General features: G+C 42.6%; 2 protein-coding genes across 2 annotated transcripts; both read right to left on the bottom strand.

The window, feature by feature from the left end:
- Positions 1-574: 574 nt before the first annotated feature.
- Positions 575-2314, bottom strand: LOC123077107 (probable tRNA-splicing endonuclease subunit Sen2). Its single transcript, XM_044499318.1, has 2 exons — positions 2107-2314; positions 575-1856 (listed from the first exon to the last, which is right to left on the bottom strand). The coding sequence occupies exon 2, from the start codon at positions 1851-1853 to the stop codon at positions 975-977; it is 879 nt and encodes a 292-aa protein (XP_044355253.1). The 5' UTR covers positions 1854-1856; positions 2107-2314; the 3' UTR covers positions 575-974.
- A 1839-nt stretch (positions 2315-4153) lies between these two features.
- Positions 4154-17040, bottom strand: LOC123077106 (threonine--tRNA ligase, mitochondrial 1). The gene is made up of 20 exons (XM_044499317.1): positions 16739-17040; positions 16055-16292; positions 15834-15893; positions 15650-15739; positions 15412-15486; positions 15162-15290; positions 14990-15079; positions 13942-14030; positions 13730-13826; positions 13555-13641; positions 13366-13450; positions 11236-11330; positions 11093-11125; positions 10646-10732; positions 9470-9562; positions 8746-8838; positions 8447-8668; positions 5606-5677; positions 5012-5083; positions 4154-4353 (listed from the first exon to the last, which is right to left on the bottom strand). The coding sequence occupies exons 1-20, from the start codon at positions 16960-16962 to the stop codon at positions 4258-4260; spliced, it is 2127 nt and encodes a 708-aa protein (XP_044355252.1). The 5' UTR covers positions 16963-17040; the 3' UTR covers positions 4154-4257.
- Positions 17041-17798: the final 758 nt, after the last annotated feature.

Genomic DNA, 17798 nt, shown 5'->3' with positions numbered 1-17798 from the left:
TAATTGCAGTTTACAAGTACATTGAGAGTTGAATTATCTGAAAAATTATGCCTATTAACCACTAAAATAACACGTAGATGTTATAGTACAGAACCCTATATCAAAACTGCAATGGTATATTTATTTACATTTTTTCACGTGTTTCTGTTCTTGCAAAGGGGCTCTATGGGACAAGATGCACAGCAGTTCTTTCAGTAAACTATGATGGAGAAGCTAGCTTATATGAGTAGTACCTCGAGAGTGATACATGGAAGGACCACACGGTGCATTACCAGATAGAATAGCCAATGCGCACCTAAAGGCGGGAGCCTCAAATAGGACGAAAGAATGAATAGCTACCATTGTGCATGATGTTATTTCCACAGTTGCGCTTTAAGATCACATAATGATATCTAATTATGGCGATTAAATTATTTACTGTGTGTGGATTTATCAATTCAGAGACAGATCCAGTCAAATTGCTGAATATATATACATAATAATAACATGATATGATATGTGTATTTACAGACTTCATGTTGCCACCTTTGTGTATGATCATACATGCTTTACTACAGACATTGTACCTTCGGTTCTTCAATACAGTAGATATCGACTCTGATGTTTACTAAATGTATACTTAAGGCCTGCATGTGTTCAAGAACTAAACACTGAAACTATAAGAAAAACTCTGTGCCAATATTTGAAGAAAATGTGTCTAGTGTACCTCTTTTCTTCAGTAGACTGGAGTGCGGTGGTCATTCAGAGGTTTCTAGTCCTGCAGTCCTTGAAAAGGCACAGAAAAGTCCAGTCCAGAGCATTCCATAATATGATGTCTGCACTCTGCATCTGCAGTCAGATACAGTTGTATGGATATATGTATGCACCATATATATTCTAGAAATCTTTCCAAAATGCACAAGAGTACCGGCACAGGATTGCAATAAGATGAGAAGTTACACATCACCAATAGGGGTACAGAGAAATATTTAGCTTTATCGCCGGAATCTCAGCTTGTATACAAGTAGGCTAGAAAGAACTGTGAGGCCTAGTATTACACCCCAATAGTTGGAAACTACAGTTTCTCCTGTGTGATCTTCTTCTTCCTTATATGCTTCTTCTCTGCATGGTTTACATCGCTGCTCACGGCACTGCTGGGCTATCCACCTTGTAACAGTTCTTTCATGAACAACCAGCTGTTCCAAACAATCTGGGGATCCCAGTTCACAGACATTGCTGGAGATTGTCAGAACCAGCAGTGTCTTGGCCACACTGCCAGAAGCTCGGAGTGCACACAGTAGATCAGACCAGACCTTCAGGCGGCTACACCTACCGCCGAACCCCGATCCTTCCGGAACCACAACCACAGCAAACTCCGAGTGGACGAGCGCCGGGTGATGACGGTAAGCGACAAAATCCGTACCATACTGCAAACCTGACCGCACCACCCAGTTCTTCGACCTGAGATGCGAGTATGCCTTGTACATCTCGGGAAACGACTCTGATGCGGAGCATAGGTGATCCCACAGCTCCCCTTGGCTCATCAGATCCTTGCTTGCCGACTCAACCACGATGCACTCCAAAGCATGGTGAAGGTAGAAGACCTCCTCGGCGCCCAGCTGGAACCACTGCTTCTCGGCTCCGGCGTTCTCCAGCGCCCGGCCAAAGGCGGCGCGGTTCAGAAGCGCGGCCTGCTGCGGGTTCACGCCGAGAACCGCGTCCCCGCCCCCGCTGCATAAAGTTGCCACAAGCTTTGATCCTTTCAGTGAAGACTGGAGCTTGGTGACATTGCTTGACATGGGCTGGGCTGCTGCCAGGGCTGCGAAATCCTTGCCGTCCTTGCCCTTCTTCCATCTTGGACCAGACATGTCCATCAGCTGGGAACACAAAACACAGGTCTTCAGATTTTTAAGAAAAGTAACAGGTAAATGAGAATGATTCGCCAGCTCCCTCCCTCGAGTCTGCTCTCAAACAAATCGCCAAATCTCTTGCTAGTACTGTATAAATGAGAATGATTCGCCAGCTCCCGCAGTGACTCGGTAGCATATCACCTGCTGGCCGGTCCACTCTCATACGGATACGACAGCCGAAATCAAGATCATTTTGACTACGGGTGTCGGGACGAACCTGAGGCGGGGCGGAGAGAAAGCGGCAGCGGCAGCGGAGGCGCGCGAGGGCCAAGAAGCTGCCGCCGATGGGAGACGGCCGGAGAACGGGACGGGTCGGCGGCGGCGCTCGGGGGGTCCAGGCGCCGGCGTTGTTCTCTCCTCTGGCGTTGCGGCGGCCGCCGGCACGGGGAAGCAGGAGGGAGCTCTCTGCGTCAAGGTCAAGTTGCCCTTGCTTCACCCGAAAAAAAAAAGGTGCCCTTCTTAAGCACAGATCGACCGAGCGGGCCGGCCCGCTCGACTACTGCAGCGACTCGGTCGAGTTAGCCATGCCTGATTTTTTTTTCCTGTTCAGTTTTTTAGTGAAAGAAAAAACGAGTTCATTTCATGCCCGTAGGACCTTTTTTTAAAAAAAACTTCCGATCTACAGTATTCATCTTCAATCATGGCAGTACAACGAACACCATAAATAAATAAAAATTGCATCCATATTCATAGACCACCTAGCGACAACTACAAGCACTGAAACGAGCCGAAGGCGCGCCACCGTCATCTCCCTTCCATCGCCGGAGTCAGGCACAACTTGTTGTAGTAGACAGTCAGAAAGTATTCGTGCTAAGGCCCATAGGACCAGCGCACCAGAACAGCAACCGCCGCTGAAGAATAACGTAGATCGGAAGGATCCAACCCAAAGACACGCGAGCGTAGATGAACAACGACGAAATCCAAGCAAATCCACCAAAGGTGGATCCGCCATAGACACACCTCTTCAGGTAGCCACCGCAATCTCGTCTTCTGAGCAGGACACAAACCCTAACAAAGCAAAAAAGGAACGACTAAAATCATAGCCCTCTCGCCGGCCCTTGTCAGGATCCACCGCGCCCCCATGGCCAACGAAGATGAGGCGGATCTGCGGCGGCGCCGACGAGAGGCAGGAACCTTAGCTTTTGTTATGTTCTTTATCACAAGAGAAAAAACAATTGATTTACAATTTGTTATGTTCTTTATCTAAGTATACTAGTACAATATATCATACGAGATATCGAGTAATAGCACTACAATAGTCATTCCGATTTAGTAAAGTTGGACTGCATTAGATTCACTAAATCTGATTATGCAAGTCAAAGATAATACTGATTGAGAATAATTCAAATATCATTAAAAAAATACAAGAATCTAATATTTATGTCCGTGCGTTGCAACGGGAGAAAAAAATGCATATATTCAAATTTAGTGAGAATTATGCATACAAAGCAAATTCACAGTTTTGATGGACACCTTACACAAGCAGGAAAGGAAGTTTCATATGAGGCGCCCACGCTAGCTCAGGGCCTCAATCTTCAGAAATTAGTCGTAAAACTAATTTCTGCGGAAACTATCAAAACCCACCGGCACCGGTCTTTTTCTCCAATTCGCATTCGACGAAATGAGCACCACCAACTCCATCACCGAGTGTTGCTGCCTCACATTCGCGAAAATGAGCACCACCAACTCTATGCAAGTCTCTGTCGCGGCCCCCACATTGCAAGGTGATGTGTTCGATGTTGTCATCGTCCTGATTGCAAACAAAGCATGGAGACATTTCATCCTGCATTCCATGGCGGGCAAGAGGCTCCATGTCCCAGACATATCTGTTATCCCGCAGCCCTTTCTGCCCCGTTCTTGATTCCCTGGCGATCGCCCCCAACTTTGGCCAAAGAGGAGCGAAGGCCTTCAATCGACCTAGATTTCCAGAACCAAAGGGATGGTCCTGAGCTGGCCAAAAGTTCCATCGCCCTGGAGCAGATCCTCACGATAGCTCAAGTGCCCCGCAGACAAAGGATCTTCATCGCCAAGCATGGCCCCATCGGTCACGACGCCCTTGGCCTCCGAGCAAGTACTTATCACACCACAGCTTCGGCACCCAACTGACTTCACCGTCCTTTACCCACCCTATTCAATCCTACGATTCTAACAAACATAAGCAAACCTCCCAAGTATTCTAAATCCCTGAGCAATTCTATGAAAATCCTTCGAATCAAATAGGCCCTCGAAATTGATAAATGGCAGTTAATGTACATGTGACAACATGAACAAGAATATCACGATTTTTCATTCACCTCACACTTCACCAAATTACAATGTGGGTTGTGCAGTAGATGTCTAAACAAAAAAAGATGATGCGACTTAAAAATCACTGGAAAGCCGCAACTTCATCGTTAAAACGTGCGATGACGTCAGCAATGCTCTCTGTGGATAGGTCTGCCCTGTCTCTTACCCTCAGAGAGACCTGCAACAGTACAGATCATTAAGATAATTCAGCGTTTCATATGGAACCATAATCAGTGCGCTAAATCAGTACGAGGGCAGGCAAAATCAGGCAAGCAGATGAACTACAACAAATGATTGCTGATGTAAACTGTATGGTCAGTTTTAGTCTTCCGACAGTAAAACCGCAGTCAAACGTGGCCTAGTACATGATTTACCATTCACAGAATACACATGTGTACTTTAATATATATATAAAAAGGGCAGCCCGGTGCATCTTCCCGCTTGTGCAGGGTCCGGGGAAGGGTCCGACCACTTTGGGTCTATAGTACGCAGCGTTTCCCTACATTTCTGTAAGAAGCTGTTTCCAGGACTTGAACCCGTGACCTCGTGGTCACAAGGCAGCAGCTTTAATATATAAACAAGCACCTAATGCATTGGTCCATGCACGCTGAATGGAATTCCTAAAGTTACCAATAACGGCAGCAGGGGAGATTATAGATACAACTTAACCCTTGCTAATACTAGTAATAGATATTCCATGCTATAGTGAGATAGATTCATAAAATAAAATAGCCGATTATATCAGCCTAACCTTTCAAGGTTTCCCAACAAATAAAACAGATATGCTCGGTTTAATCTGCAATGGCCTTTTTTTACGAGGGTGGGAGAAGTCAAACCTTTCCAGACTCTGCCTCTTTTGCGCCGACGACTAGAATATAGTTGAATTGGGCTAACTGAGCCTCCCGCACCTGCAATGATGATTTGAAGGATGCAAATTTTGTGATATTCAGTTGTGTACTTGCGCACTTCAATAATAATAACAAAATTTGATTCAGAGGGAGTAATAATTTTAAAAAGATGCAGAGGTGTTATTTTTGCACATAAATGTGTTTAATATATTCTCGACATCTGTGAATTCATATGTTTCGCTGGGAGTTCTTCTAGAAAATTGTGAGGTACATGTACAACCCACCAATCTTTACTGTACTATATATAATACAGTAGTATTTAAATGGGAGTTGGTGGTAACTTAATATGATTGATAAAGTATACTATATCCGCAGCAAAGCACAGGTATTTTGCTAGTTGAACTATATTAGATGCGTGATAAAGGAGAAAACGATACAGTACATTCAGTCCAACAATCAAATTAGTGTATACCACAACGCTGCAAATAATCCATATTTTCCATTCAGAAAGTTAAGACAAACAAAATAAGCACATACTACAACAGAAGGTAAGAAAGTGCACTAAAAGTCAAGATCTGGTACCTTCTTTTGAATTGTTCTATCAGTCATGTCAATGTCAACATGAAAACCAGCAGCACGTATCTGAGCATGAACCTGAGAATGAGAAGCAAATCGATTAGTCACTTTGTCCTATTGTAATGTAAACACGTCCAACTTTACATACATTGTGAAATCACGTTTTCCCGGAGAACATTGACTAGACTGTAAAATATTTATGTTATGATTAATATAGTTCCAATACTAGTACATCCAATGTCTTTTGGAATATACTAATCGACAATAGAGCCTAATTTAAACAAAGACTACATAAGCTTCTAATAGTATGCTTATGTTTTACATCAATTAAGACATAGAACAACATTAAATTAAACAATAAGAACACAGTAGAGACAATCCAATTGAGTAATCATCATTTCAACATGAGACTGTTTAAAATCCATCACCACCTTGTCAAAAAGATCTAATTCTTTCCAGGACCTAAAGGCACACTGCAAACAAAGCTCAAATAAATAACTTTTCCAAAGGCCCATAAGAAGCTCATAGCTTTGGATATAATAACCTCCTGTAATGTGCCATGAAAAGTAGTTTTGATTCGGCTTGTATGTGTTAAGCATATAGCTAGTGTTCCTTCTGAGACAGGATCAAACTCAGATTTTGAATATGAGACATTGATATAACCTAGTGAGCTGGGTCTACAACTAAACATTGAATCTCTGTCCAACTTGTAGATTCTTTAGCCTACATTGTAGTGATATCAGAACACTTTTAACCAAAATCATGACCTAAAGATAATTAAAAAAATCTGGAATTTTTTAAAGTTAAGGCTTCAACAGACAACTCAAAAGCTGAGGGAACCAAACAGAGCCTCCAGCCAAAAGCATTATGCACCAACAAGAAGTAACTATGGCAGTTTAACCTCAACATGGACTAATGCATTTTGGACTGTTATAGACAAGCAACACCAACAACTGTATGGGCTTCAAATCCTATATGCAGCAGCCATGCGGCAAGCCTGGGTAGGTTTATACGTGCATATTATGAATGGTGTAGGAAAAAGTAGAAAGAGTTTAAGGCTGCCTTTGGTTTACAGGAATTTCATAGGAATCTTGTAGGATAGGATTGTTGTAGGAAAAAAATCCTTTGAAGGCCTTTGGTTTACAGGAATTGAATTCTATTCCCGTATGGGATTTGTTCCTTTCCTTCAGATTTCACAGGATCAGAAATAAAAAAGTTGAATCAAATCTGTGTCCAGTCCTCCCTCCTCGCACAGAACGGCACAGCTCGCCGGGAGCGACTCCGGCGGGCGAGGGACGCGGCCACATCCAGTAGACGGGCAACGACCACCGGCGAGCTAGAGAGCATCTACTGTCGACCGGCAAGCCTACAGGCTCCAGCAGCGCCCTCCGTCTGCCAATTTGTATTTTAATTGCCTGCACTATCTGGATCCATCTTGCCTTCTCTCCCTGGATCCATCATACGGAGTAGTATGCTATTGTGTATTCAGGCTCCATGCACTAGCAGCCAATTTGTATTTTAATTGCCTGCACTAGCCCGTGTGATGAGTTGATGATTGCCTGCACTAGTTGCTCAGTTCATACTCCAGTTACATGACAATATACTATGCTGGCAGGGTCTATATTTGCACTTTGTATATACTTCCTCCGTAAAGAAATATAAGAGCTTTTAGATCACTAAAGTAGTGTTCTAAACGCTTTTATATTTCTTTACAGAGGGAATATAATTTGTTCACATTATTAACCATAAACCAAATGACATTATTTCTTTATGTTTCCTACTCCCTCTGTCCCGTAATATAAGAGCGTTTTTGACACTACAATAGTGTAAAAAACACTCTTATATTATGGGACGGAGGGAGTATGTGTGTTCCTATCCCGTGAACCAAATGACATTTAGTTTCCTATTCCTATAGTCTGAGCATTCATAGGATTTCAGATGCATGCCACCTCATTTCCTATACTTTTCCTATTCCTATGAAATTCCTATCCTATGAACCAAAGGAGGCCTAAGTGTCCATGTTGGATATTAATCGTCCTTAACTTACATAGAATCCAATTAAGGGAGGAAAATAGAGTTGTAACTCGGTCAGGAGTTTTTGTTGTGATCCAACTTATGGATCAAGTTAGCTGTTGTACATAAAGGACTAGCGTGTACTTGTTTTAGACAACAGGTCAATAAACAAAAGTTCCAATGAACCACAGAGCCTCTCTACCACGCCTGGGGCGAGCCGAGGGGGCGGACAGTAGAGGGCAAGTGCCCTATCGCTGGTCATTATCAATACGAAATTTACCCATTCTGGACTAGGTCTATAACCAACAACAGCAGGTTTTAAGGTGGTCTTCAATGGGGCGGAGTGAAACAACACCACTGATGCACGTCTGCAAGAGTTCCCATAGAAAATTGTCCTAGCACACGTAATGGTAAGCATGCAAAATCACATGGTTCAATTCGTCCGTACTGTAGAGAGCCAATAGAGATGAGCATGGCAGACAGGTTTGACAATGAAGGTTGTGTATAGCACACAACACAACATGTACCACAAACAGAGCCCCCCCCCCCCCCCCCCCCCCCCGGAGGTAAGCGGCATTATCATGAAGAACGTTATATAACAGAATCAAACATGCCAAGAATGCACTGCCCAATTCAAAGTTCATGAACATAGCAACTGAATTCAAAAGGAAAAGAAAAAACTGCCTAACAGATCAGCACAGAGGACCTACAAAGACACCATTAAATTGCTAAGGTCCGCCAAGTGAAAAACAGTCAGGTAGGAGATATCAATTATTAGTCAGCATAGAGAAGAGCTCTGAAGTTAATCGATTCTCAGATACAAGGACAATTTACCTCTTTTGCATATGTTAGTGAATTGGCAGATACACAGCAAACAATGGCTTGTCGGGGGCTTAACCACAACGGCCATTTACCATTATAGTGCTCCAAAAGAATGGCAAACATCCTTTCAACTGATCCTAGTATTGCCCTGTGTATCATTACAGGCCTCTCAAGCTTGGCTTCATCCTCTGCAGAATAAGTCAACTTGAAGCGAAGTGGCAGCTGAAAATCGAGCTGCAACAGACAACAAGGGTTAAATAGAAGACAATTATATTCTCTATAGTTGATGTCAACATAACATAAAAGCGAACCTGTAGAGTTGCACACTGAAATTTCCTCTTGAGGGCATCAAACACACCAATATCTATTTTCGGGCCATAGAAAGCACCATCTGCTTCATTTATCTGCACATGGATATCTAAGTAAGAATTGACAGAATCATGGCTTAACAAACAGCCAGGCATGCAAGTTTCTTTCAATGCAACTACAACACTCTGGTAAATACGCTACTGCTGATACAAACCGGATCAGTCACAAGACAAATTAAAGATAAAATTCAATATTAGCAATCATAACTTGAGGTTGCAAGAAAATACCCCAGTAAGTGAACCTTTTGTATCCTGCTTATATTTTGCTGTTCTTTATGTAAATGACCTTGAGTTGTTTTTCACATTCTTTCTACAGGTATCAGATATCACTCTGAAATATAATGCAAAAATAGATATCTGGTATCCACCCTGTTTGGTCCCTGGACACACTTCCCTGTCTTAGGTTTGTTCTTGGTTTGCACCACAACTGTGGCTTGCCACACTTAACTGTTCACACAGTCCATGTGGCATATAACCTTTTCCAGAATATTGCCCACTTGTGTGGATTTTGTTAGCCACTCCTTGGTGGCAAGTCACACTTTGCCTAAGCTTAGATGCAACTAAGCCATAAATCAAGCATTCCTTGGAAGTACTAGATGCTATAAATGCACATCTAGCAGCAATGGGTGATGGGAAAATTATGGGTAAAATAACTCCGCAAAGGTACCTTCCATGGCTTCCCAAACTCATTCAATGCTTCTGTCAGTTGTTGCTCTGCTTTGTTCCAGGTCTCAATGTCACCTAAATACTTCTCTGGTCTCTGAAAAAGTAAACATTCATACTATATATTAGATGGAGTATTATGCAGTGCATATGTTAACAGGGAGAGCCCAGAGATAGGTTTATGCAGTTATTTCTGTGAGATTTGGCAGTATGAAACTTTAGTATTTGGATTAGCAATATGGAAACAGAAACTAAAGTACATATAATTTGTTATATTTGATTATTATAGAATTGTAGAATGTTTATTGAATATGAGTAGCATGCATGGTCCTTGTTGAGTTGGCATAGTTGCATGTTTAAGAGAATTGAGTTAGTGGGGATCAACTACTTATGAACTAAAACCACGTCCCCTCAAAAAAATGAACTAAAACCACGTCAGTTATTTCCAAACGGAGTAGGATACGCTAGTGGAACAAGATGAATAGTTGGGAGTAGCCATCTTGCTCTCCATCATCTTTAACAACATTCACATGTTCATATGTATTCTTCAACGTGCTGAGAATTGATTACATATTATTGTACACACCAAAGATAGGAAAATGTGCAGAGTCCCACAGAGAAAGGATGACATGGCATCAACTGACTATAGTGTTAGAAGCCTAGAATGCCAAAAGAGAGATCGATAGGCATTTCATTAACCAGGCCAGCGGTTCATCAACCTATAACTGACCCACAAATATATTCCACAAACATAATATCAGGAGAAATGTGACTATGAATACCGCGATGCATCATTACTAAGATTTTCAGTACGTTCACAAGGGAAAATATTAAAATAATGATAAAGTGCCATATTAATACTGTCAATATATATGCATGATGTTATGATTCAACTTCAGTCGTGGTTATCAAATATGTGCTAAAGAGAAGGAAGAAATCAAACAAGGCTGTCTACTAAAATGTACTCCCTCCGTCCCAAAATAAGTGACGTGCTTTTAGTTCAATTTGAATTAAAACCGTATCACTTATTTTGGGACGGAGGGAGTATTTTATAATTTTAGTTCATTCAGTACAGTAAAGTTGCAACCTTTCACCATCACCATTTCATGAGAATTGTCAAATATGTATTAGAAGTTGCTGCAGATGTTATCAGTACATAAAAGTATGAGATTACGATTACCGTTGATAACTCCAGCTCATATTCAAACCCAAATATTTTATAAACATAATCAATGAACTCCAAGCAAGCCCGAACTTCATCCTTGATCTGCACCAATGAAATAACATAAATAGGTGTGCAATAACACAAACTCACAAACCAGCTCCAAGTGCTAAACTAATCCAAACTACAATAAAACTACTGTCTGTGGGGTGTGAAAATATTGAAACATGCTGGAAATATCACACACAGCATGAATTTGTGTAAAAAAAATCTCAAATTGGCAGGAGAGCTGTGTATCATCATTGTATTAAGAAGAAAAAGAAGGGGTAAGAACCCTTACAACAGACACACACACACACACACACAGGCTGAATTTGTGTAATCATGCAGCAAAAATGTTTACAATGAAGCATAATATAATTCCAGTAGCATGAAAAAGGGATAATCTATGTATCACAAACTTACTTGGCTCTCCGTGCAAAAAATATGGGCATCGTCCTGAAAGGAACATAAAACAAAACGATGATCTAAGTATGGAGCTAATCAGAAATAGTAACTTTTCTTTTATCTTGGAAACTAAAGATTCATGGAATCACATTAGACTTTACCTGTTGGAATCTTCTGACACGTGTCAAACCTGTAAGTGCACCACTAAGTTCATTTCTGTGCAGAACTCCAAAATCAGCCATGCGGAGAGGCAACTCTGCAGCATTTCATTAAACAAATTTGCTAGAATTAGCGCAACTGATCAAATCCACCTTACAGCAGCAGACAGAATTCCCACTAAGAGTATTAGAGAAGCCCAATTAATTCCCTCTAATACTTCAAATTGTGAATGCTGAGGTTTGCTTGATTTGAGTACTTGACATTTAATCATCTTTGTAATCTTGGGCCCAGGTTCTTCTACCCAAATAAGGCTTAGATAGATGCACACCTAAAATGCTGGATTGTTGCGCACTGTGTCAATACGATGCCCGCCTAACTCTATCAGTTCAAACTTTTGGGTGAACTGGTTGGTGCATGCAACTCAATATGGTATCAGAGCCAAGAGACCTTGAATTCAAGGACCGGCCAACGAAGTTCTGTCAAAATTCTTGTAACCTACATCGATCCCTCATCTCATGCCTACAACAGCATATTATGCAGGGCAAAATCCAGCAATTTTTTTTTACAAATACTAGCAAAAGAGCCCGTGCGTTGCAACGGGAGAAAAAACACAACACACACTCTTAACCGAACAACCATCACTCAAGACCACAATAGGTCCATCTCCTTTATTTTAGCGACGCATCATATTTGTGTTGCCGCTTATCCTTCTTCTCACCCTCGCCGGCGGTGGCCTTAGTGTTCACACAAACCAAAACATGTTAGAATGTGGTTAATCCTAAGACGTCTCTCTCTCCCTCTCTCCTCCCCTCTCCCTCTCTCTCGCTTTCTCTCACACTCGCGATGAGAAATCTGTTGTTTTCCCCTGCGACGTATTCAGAGGTGTGCGTGTGTAGTTCTCGATGTTTTCTTTTCCCTATATGATTATAGTGGGTGTTTATTTGCAATCCGGATCGCCGCCTGTATGAAAGAAAAATGGATCGTGCGCTATAGTTATAAGTTTGCTTCCAAAACAATATTTAAAAAATATTTAACAGGTAAAATTAACATCATATACAGATTTCACACATTTTTCTAATCAAATTTCATATATAACATATTAAAATCGGAGTTACGGTTTAAAAGATACGTATAATTTAGAAAACCATTTGTTTGAATTAAATATCTTCCAAAATAATATTTATAAATACTTAACAGGTTAAAATAATCTTGTATTCATATTCTACATATTTTTCTAATCAAATTTCATATATAACATGTTTAAATCGGAGTTACGGTTTAAAAGATATGGATGGTTTAGAAAAGCATTTGTTTGACTTAAATATGATCCGCGGATGGAATACCTAAAAAGTCAGGGGGGGGGGTTGAAAAACTGTAAAAAAACGGTTCGGTGTGACTTAAATCTGGACTGCGGGTTGATTTCATGAAAACGCAGGGGCTTATTTGCAAATTGGCGCGACGGATGGGCAGAAACCCTACGTGCTTTATTATTAGGTAGAGATTTGTTTGGATTGGTTGCGTAGCCATGCCAATGCCTCTTTGCCAACTCTAGTTCTTTTTTTGCTAACACTGGCCAACTCATGGGCAACCAAAACCTTGGCCAAAAACCAATATTTTGTACGCCAAGCTTGTCAAACTGAACATACCCATAGTGCCAACTTTTCTCAATCAATTTGAGGTTTTGGGTGAATTAGTTGCTGCATGCAATTGAATACCATGAGATTTCGCATTAAAGAACAGTTCACCAAAATGAAAATGAGATAAAGCACTGATTGCTAGATAATAAGTGCGCAACTCACAGTACCAATAAAATAGATAATCTTACATGAAAAATATTTCAGAAAGGAATAAGCTTTATGACCACCACCATTGCAATTTTGCAAGGTACTGAAACTAAGAAACCAGTACTGGTCACTATATAGGTTGACCCACCTTCAAGCACCTATGTGTGTAATCATTGCACTCGGCCTAGCACGCGCTTTTTCTAATAACCAGTGACGGTACCTAGTATGTATGGCCTACTAGACCTAGTTTTAATACCTTGCATTTTTATTTTTAACCATGCAGGATAACTGCATTTTTAACTTGACCAAGATATCATTAAGGAATCTAAACAGCAAGAGAGGATTTACCTCTATACGATCGAACCTCGTGTCCAAACATTAGGCAATGGCCAGGACAATTCATTGGCTTAAGGCCAAATTCTTGTTTCTCGATCTGCACAAGAAAAAACAAGCACCCATAAAGGTCAGACCACGACACCCATATAATCTAGATCATCACGCTTATTATTTTCCTTTAGTATCTGCAAATGTGCTTACCTCAAAAACAAACATGTTGTCCTTGTAGTTTGCAGCATGTCCAGAGGTTTCCCAAAGTTGCATGTTGTAAATATTTGGACTCAGAACCTAAATAAACACACATAAGGAATAGAAAAACAAAAGGCATAGTTCAACTATCGATGATCTAGGATAATTAGTACGAATTAAAACCAACCTCTTGGTAGCCTCTCTCTCTATACTCCTTGCGCAAAAAATCCATCAATTTGTTATATATTATAGCGCCATTTGGAAGGAAGAAGCAGCTACCTGGGCTGCATAGTTCCAAAGTTTTGTCAAAGAGCTATCTAACAGCAAGCCGGTGAGTAAAGATCTAGAAAATAAAGATATGAAAAGGAACAAGATCAGATAGGAAAAATGCGAAGGTACCTAAGTGGATGGAAAAAGAAGAGTTTCTGGGACTGCCCTAATAACCTATGATCACGTTTCTTAGCTTCCTCTATCATATGTTGATATTCCTGCAGATTATAAAAGCAAAACTTGTCTGAAAAACAGAATAGGTTGTTTATGATTTGAAAATCAAAAGAATTAGGAGTATGACTAAAATTAAAATTCAGGACTGCAACCTTCATTATCTAACCAGTTTTTTTTCCACAACACAAGCGAGCTACTGATCATCTCATTAAGATGAAAGAAAAGTACAGAGAGGAGGGCAAAACACCCACACCTCCAACACACACCAAACACACACGCCACACTCACACACTCTGAACAAACTAGCTAAGGATCACCACGCATAGAGATGCAGACGACTGGCTCGCCCAGGGGAAGGACCAAGTGTTTGACTGCGGACCATGGCCGCAGGCCGGGCAGAGGTATGCAGAGCTAGGGTTTGAGAGAAGGAAGATTTGGGAATGCGAATTTGTTGTCAGCAGCAGGGCTAATAAAGGGTGGTAATGAGAGCAGCCAGTGCGCCGAGGAGGGTGGCTCTGGGCATTCATGGCAGGATACTTCATTTTTTTCCTTCTCCACACGAGGCCCATCTGTTAGTGACTCAGCACAGAGGGGCAAAACAGTCCTAAACACAGCGCAGTCACGGTCAAACGCCTCTGACTAGACGGAAACCGCACGGAAGGGTATTCCTGTAACAGCACCAAAACTGTGCACACTCGAAAACTAAGGGTAAAACCATCGAGAGGGAACCAATTAAGAGCAAGAGTGTAAAAATCCCTTTTATTAATACAAGAAACTTGTTTGAAGTAACCAATAAAAGGGCATATGCCTTCACAGGGATATAGGAAAGTTGTACACAGCTGATGTAGCAGTGTTGTGCAAATCAAGCCACCGCAATGCATGTTAAAAGGGAAGAAAGATGCTAACTAAAAACTAGAGGAACATATTCTGTGAAAATTGCATGACATATCCTTGTGCGTACACAATTTCCCAATTTCCAAATCATCAAAGATACTCAAATTACCTTGAGACGTTTAGAATCAGGGAAAGAGATTCCATATACTCTCTGCAGGCTCTCACGGTCTGCTTTTCCTCTCCAGTATGATGCTGAAGCCTATATTTACACATCAAACTTAAGTATCTAATATCATCAAGAGAACTTGGGAGTTCAATGGATAACCAAAGAAGAAAAATACCTTGAGGCAAGCAAAAGCTTTAACAAAGGAAGTATTTGGGATGTGCGGGCCACGGCAAAGGTCGACCAAAGGACCACATCTGTATACTGTAATGGTCTTGTCCTCAGGCAATTCATTAATTATTTCAACCTGAATGTATGGTTAAACATATTCAAGAAAACGAACATGACGTCTCGAGGTGACTTAGGAAGCACTTTGATATTTAGATATAAAAGATCGAAGGAAGGGAGATATGTATGATGAAGGTTGCCTTAAATTCATTTTCCGCAAAAACTTCAAGAGCTTCTGCTCTGGAGACTTCAATGCGTTCAAATGGTTGCTTCTCCTGCATCAAGTTGAGTTGGAAAGCTCTTGTTAAAGAAGGAGTTTAGTTATGTCACAGAGATAAGACTCTAGTTTAAAAGAAGTACGTTGTTCGGCAGTGGCCACAAATTAAGGGTAGGCAAAAACTTGAGTAAAAAAGAATTAAGTAAAATATGATAGCATACCGCAACAGCCTTTTTAGCTTGCTTGTCAATGAGACCAAAGTGTGTATCATTCAGTGTCAAGTCCTTGTAGTGGGCGTCGTAGTAAAAACCCTTGACAGGCAAAGTGTCAAGTCATTAGAACACTGAAAAAATAAGACTAGCATATTTTCATGCCCCAACCCCAAAACTTAAGGTGATCCCATACCTCTCCTCTTGTAGTACAAGGTCCAATGCACAACTTGCAGCCATACACCCTCTCGATAGACTGCAAACAAACATCTTCTTCGGTTAGAAAAAAAGATGAATTGAGAATGAATTATAACAGAGAGCTGAGAAAGAAAAATAAAAGGCTATGCAGCTACTACACGATTTGGCCGTAACGAAAAACCGCGCTCAGAGATAGATATCCAGGACGGTATGACTCACTTCTCCAAGAATATGAGCACTCGAGTGCCAGAACGTGTCACGCCCTTCGTTGCTGTCGAACTTGAACAGCTTCAAGTCACAGTCGCCTTCCAACGGCCTCGTCATGTCCCAGAGCACGCCGTTCACCTGAGCTATCAGGCAGCTGGCCGCCAACCCAGTTGATATCCCCGTGGCGATGTCCATCGGGGTCGATATCCACTTCTTGCCTTCCTTTATCGCGCCATCAGGCAAAGTTACTCTGCATGGTAGTGCAAGCAGGAGCCAACATTATTATTACACAAGCGAAACATGTAACAATTTCCATGGTCCAAAGCAGGACGATGGCGTGTGCACTTGAATTCACAACTCCCAGCAAAGGCATTCTAGCTGTGGGAAACAAGCAAGTAAACTACTACTTGTGAAGACGATCTGCAATCTGTAGCAGAGAACGCATGCGCCTAACAAACAAATCGGATTCTGCCATCATGCGGCTACACGGTTGGTTCCCAGCTCAACCACTCCCTATCGAATTTATGCGCTGATTATACATACAGATAAAAAACGAGGCCATGTTTTTATAGAAGAAGAAACACGCCGCGGGGGAGCGGAGACTCGAGCACGGGTCCTCTGCTCTGCTCCCCGCTAGTTATATATGTGCAGGAAAGGAAACAAAGACGCGAGCAGATGGCGGGAAGGGATAGAAACCTGATGGGGTCGCCGCCGATGTTGAGGCGCTCGAGGGCCTGCCGGGCCTGGATCTCCTCGAAGATGCGGATCCGCTTCTGCGTCACCGCCTCCAGGTAGGGCGCGTCCGGCGCGACGGCCGGGTCCCCCATCGGCTCGGCGGAGAGGTGGAGGAGGAGGCGGGGCGGGAGCCGGGGCTGGCGCTGCCGGAGGAGGGAGAGGCCTCGCCGGAGGCAGACCAGCATATAGCGGCGGCGCGGGGGATGGGAGGGTGGGTTTGAGCCCCAGGGTTTTTTGACTTGTTGCGTTATAGGGTTTGGTGACGGCGAGTCATCGAGAGAAGCCAGCTGGCATTCGGGAGGCTTGGCGACTGGCGAGCGAGCGAGCTCCTCCCCGAAGCTAGGCGGGCTGGCCCATTTCGGAGGAGGCGAGGCTAGGCAGTGCTAACGGGCCGGGTTCATGAATATATCGATATGTTTTGTTCATTTTATAGTTTTGTTTAAGACATGACCCGCAAATTAAACCCTTTAAGCGTCGCTACAATGGCGCTCGCTGGGTGAGTCCACCTGGGCGATTTTACTGTGCCCAGTTAACACCTCCCTCAGATAAAACTAGCGATAACCGTAAAAAAAAGATAAAACTAGCGATGGAGCAATCTTCTCCACGAAACCATGCCCTCTCTCTCGTTTCATCTCACCTGCCGCCGCAAGTGCCCCACGCACGCGGCCTCCTCTCTCTCTCTCTCGTGTGATCTGCTCTCCCACACGATCACACACGTCGTCACCTCGAGTGGTGGGAGGAGAGGGCGGCGACGGGTGTTTTGATCTGTGATCTTCCTCGATGCGGATGGCAGGGTATCGATCTGGCGCAGGAGGTAGCGACCGGACGAGGGCAAGGGCGCCGATCTCCCTCCTCCTGCTCCCAATCGCCGGCGCGGCCACCATCAACCTGATCCGCACCACCTCAGGTGCACTCACTCTTTCCCTCTCTACAGCACTTGGATCTCTATTCTTCTCCCCCCCTTTCTCTATTAACCGGTGATGAACAAATTAGTGTGTCCCTGCATCTTGTTAGTTAGTAG

The sequence above is a fragment of the Triticum aestivum genome, chromosome 3D (genome assembly GCF_018294505.1).
Source record: "Triticum aestivum cultivar Chinese Spring chromosome 3D, IWGSC CS RefSeq v2.1, whole genome shotgun sequence".
In the NCBI taxonomy this organism is placed as follows: domain Eukaryota; kingdom Viridiplantae; phylum Streptophyta; class Magnoliopsida; order Poales; family Poaceae; genus Triticum; species Triticum aestivum.
Note: the sequence above shows the minus strand (reverse complement) of the source record. Positions and strands in the feature narration are given on the sequence as shown.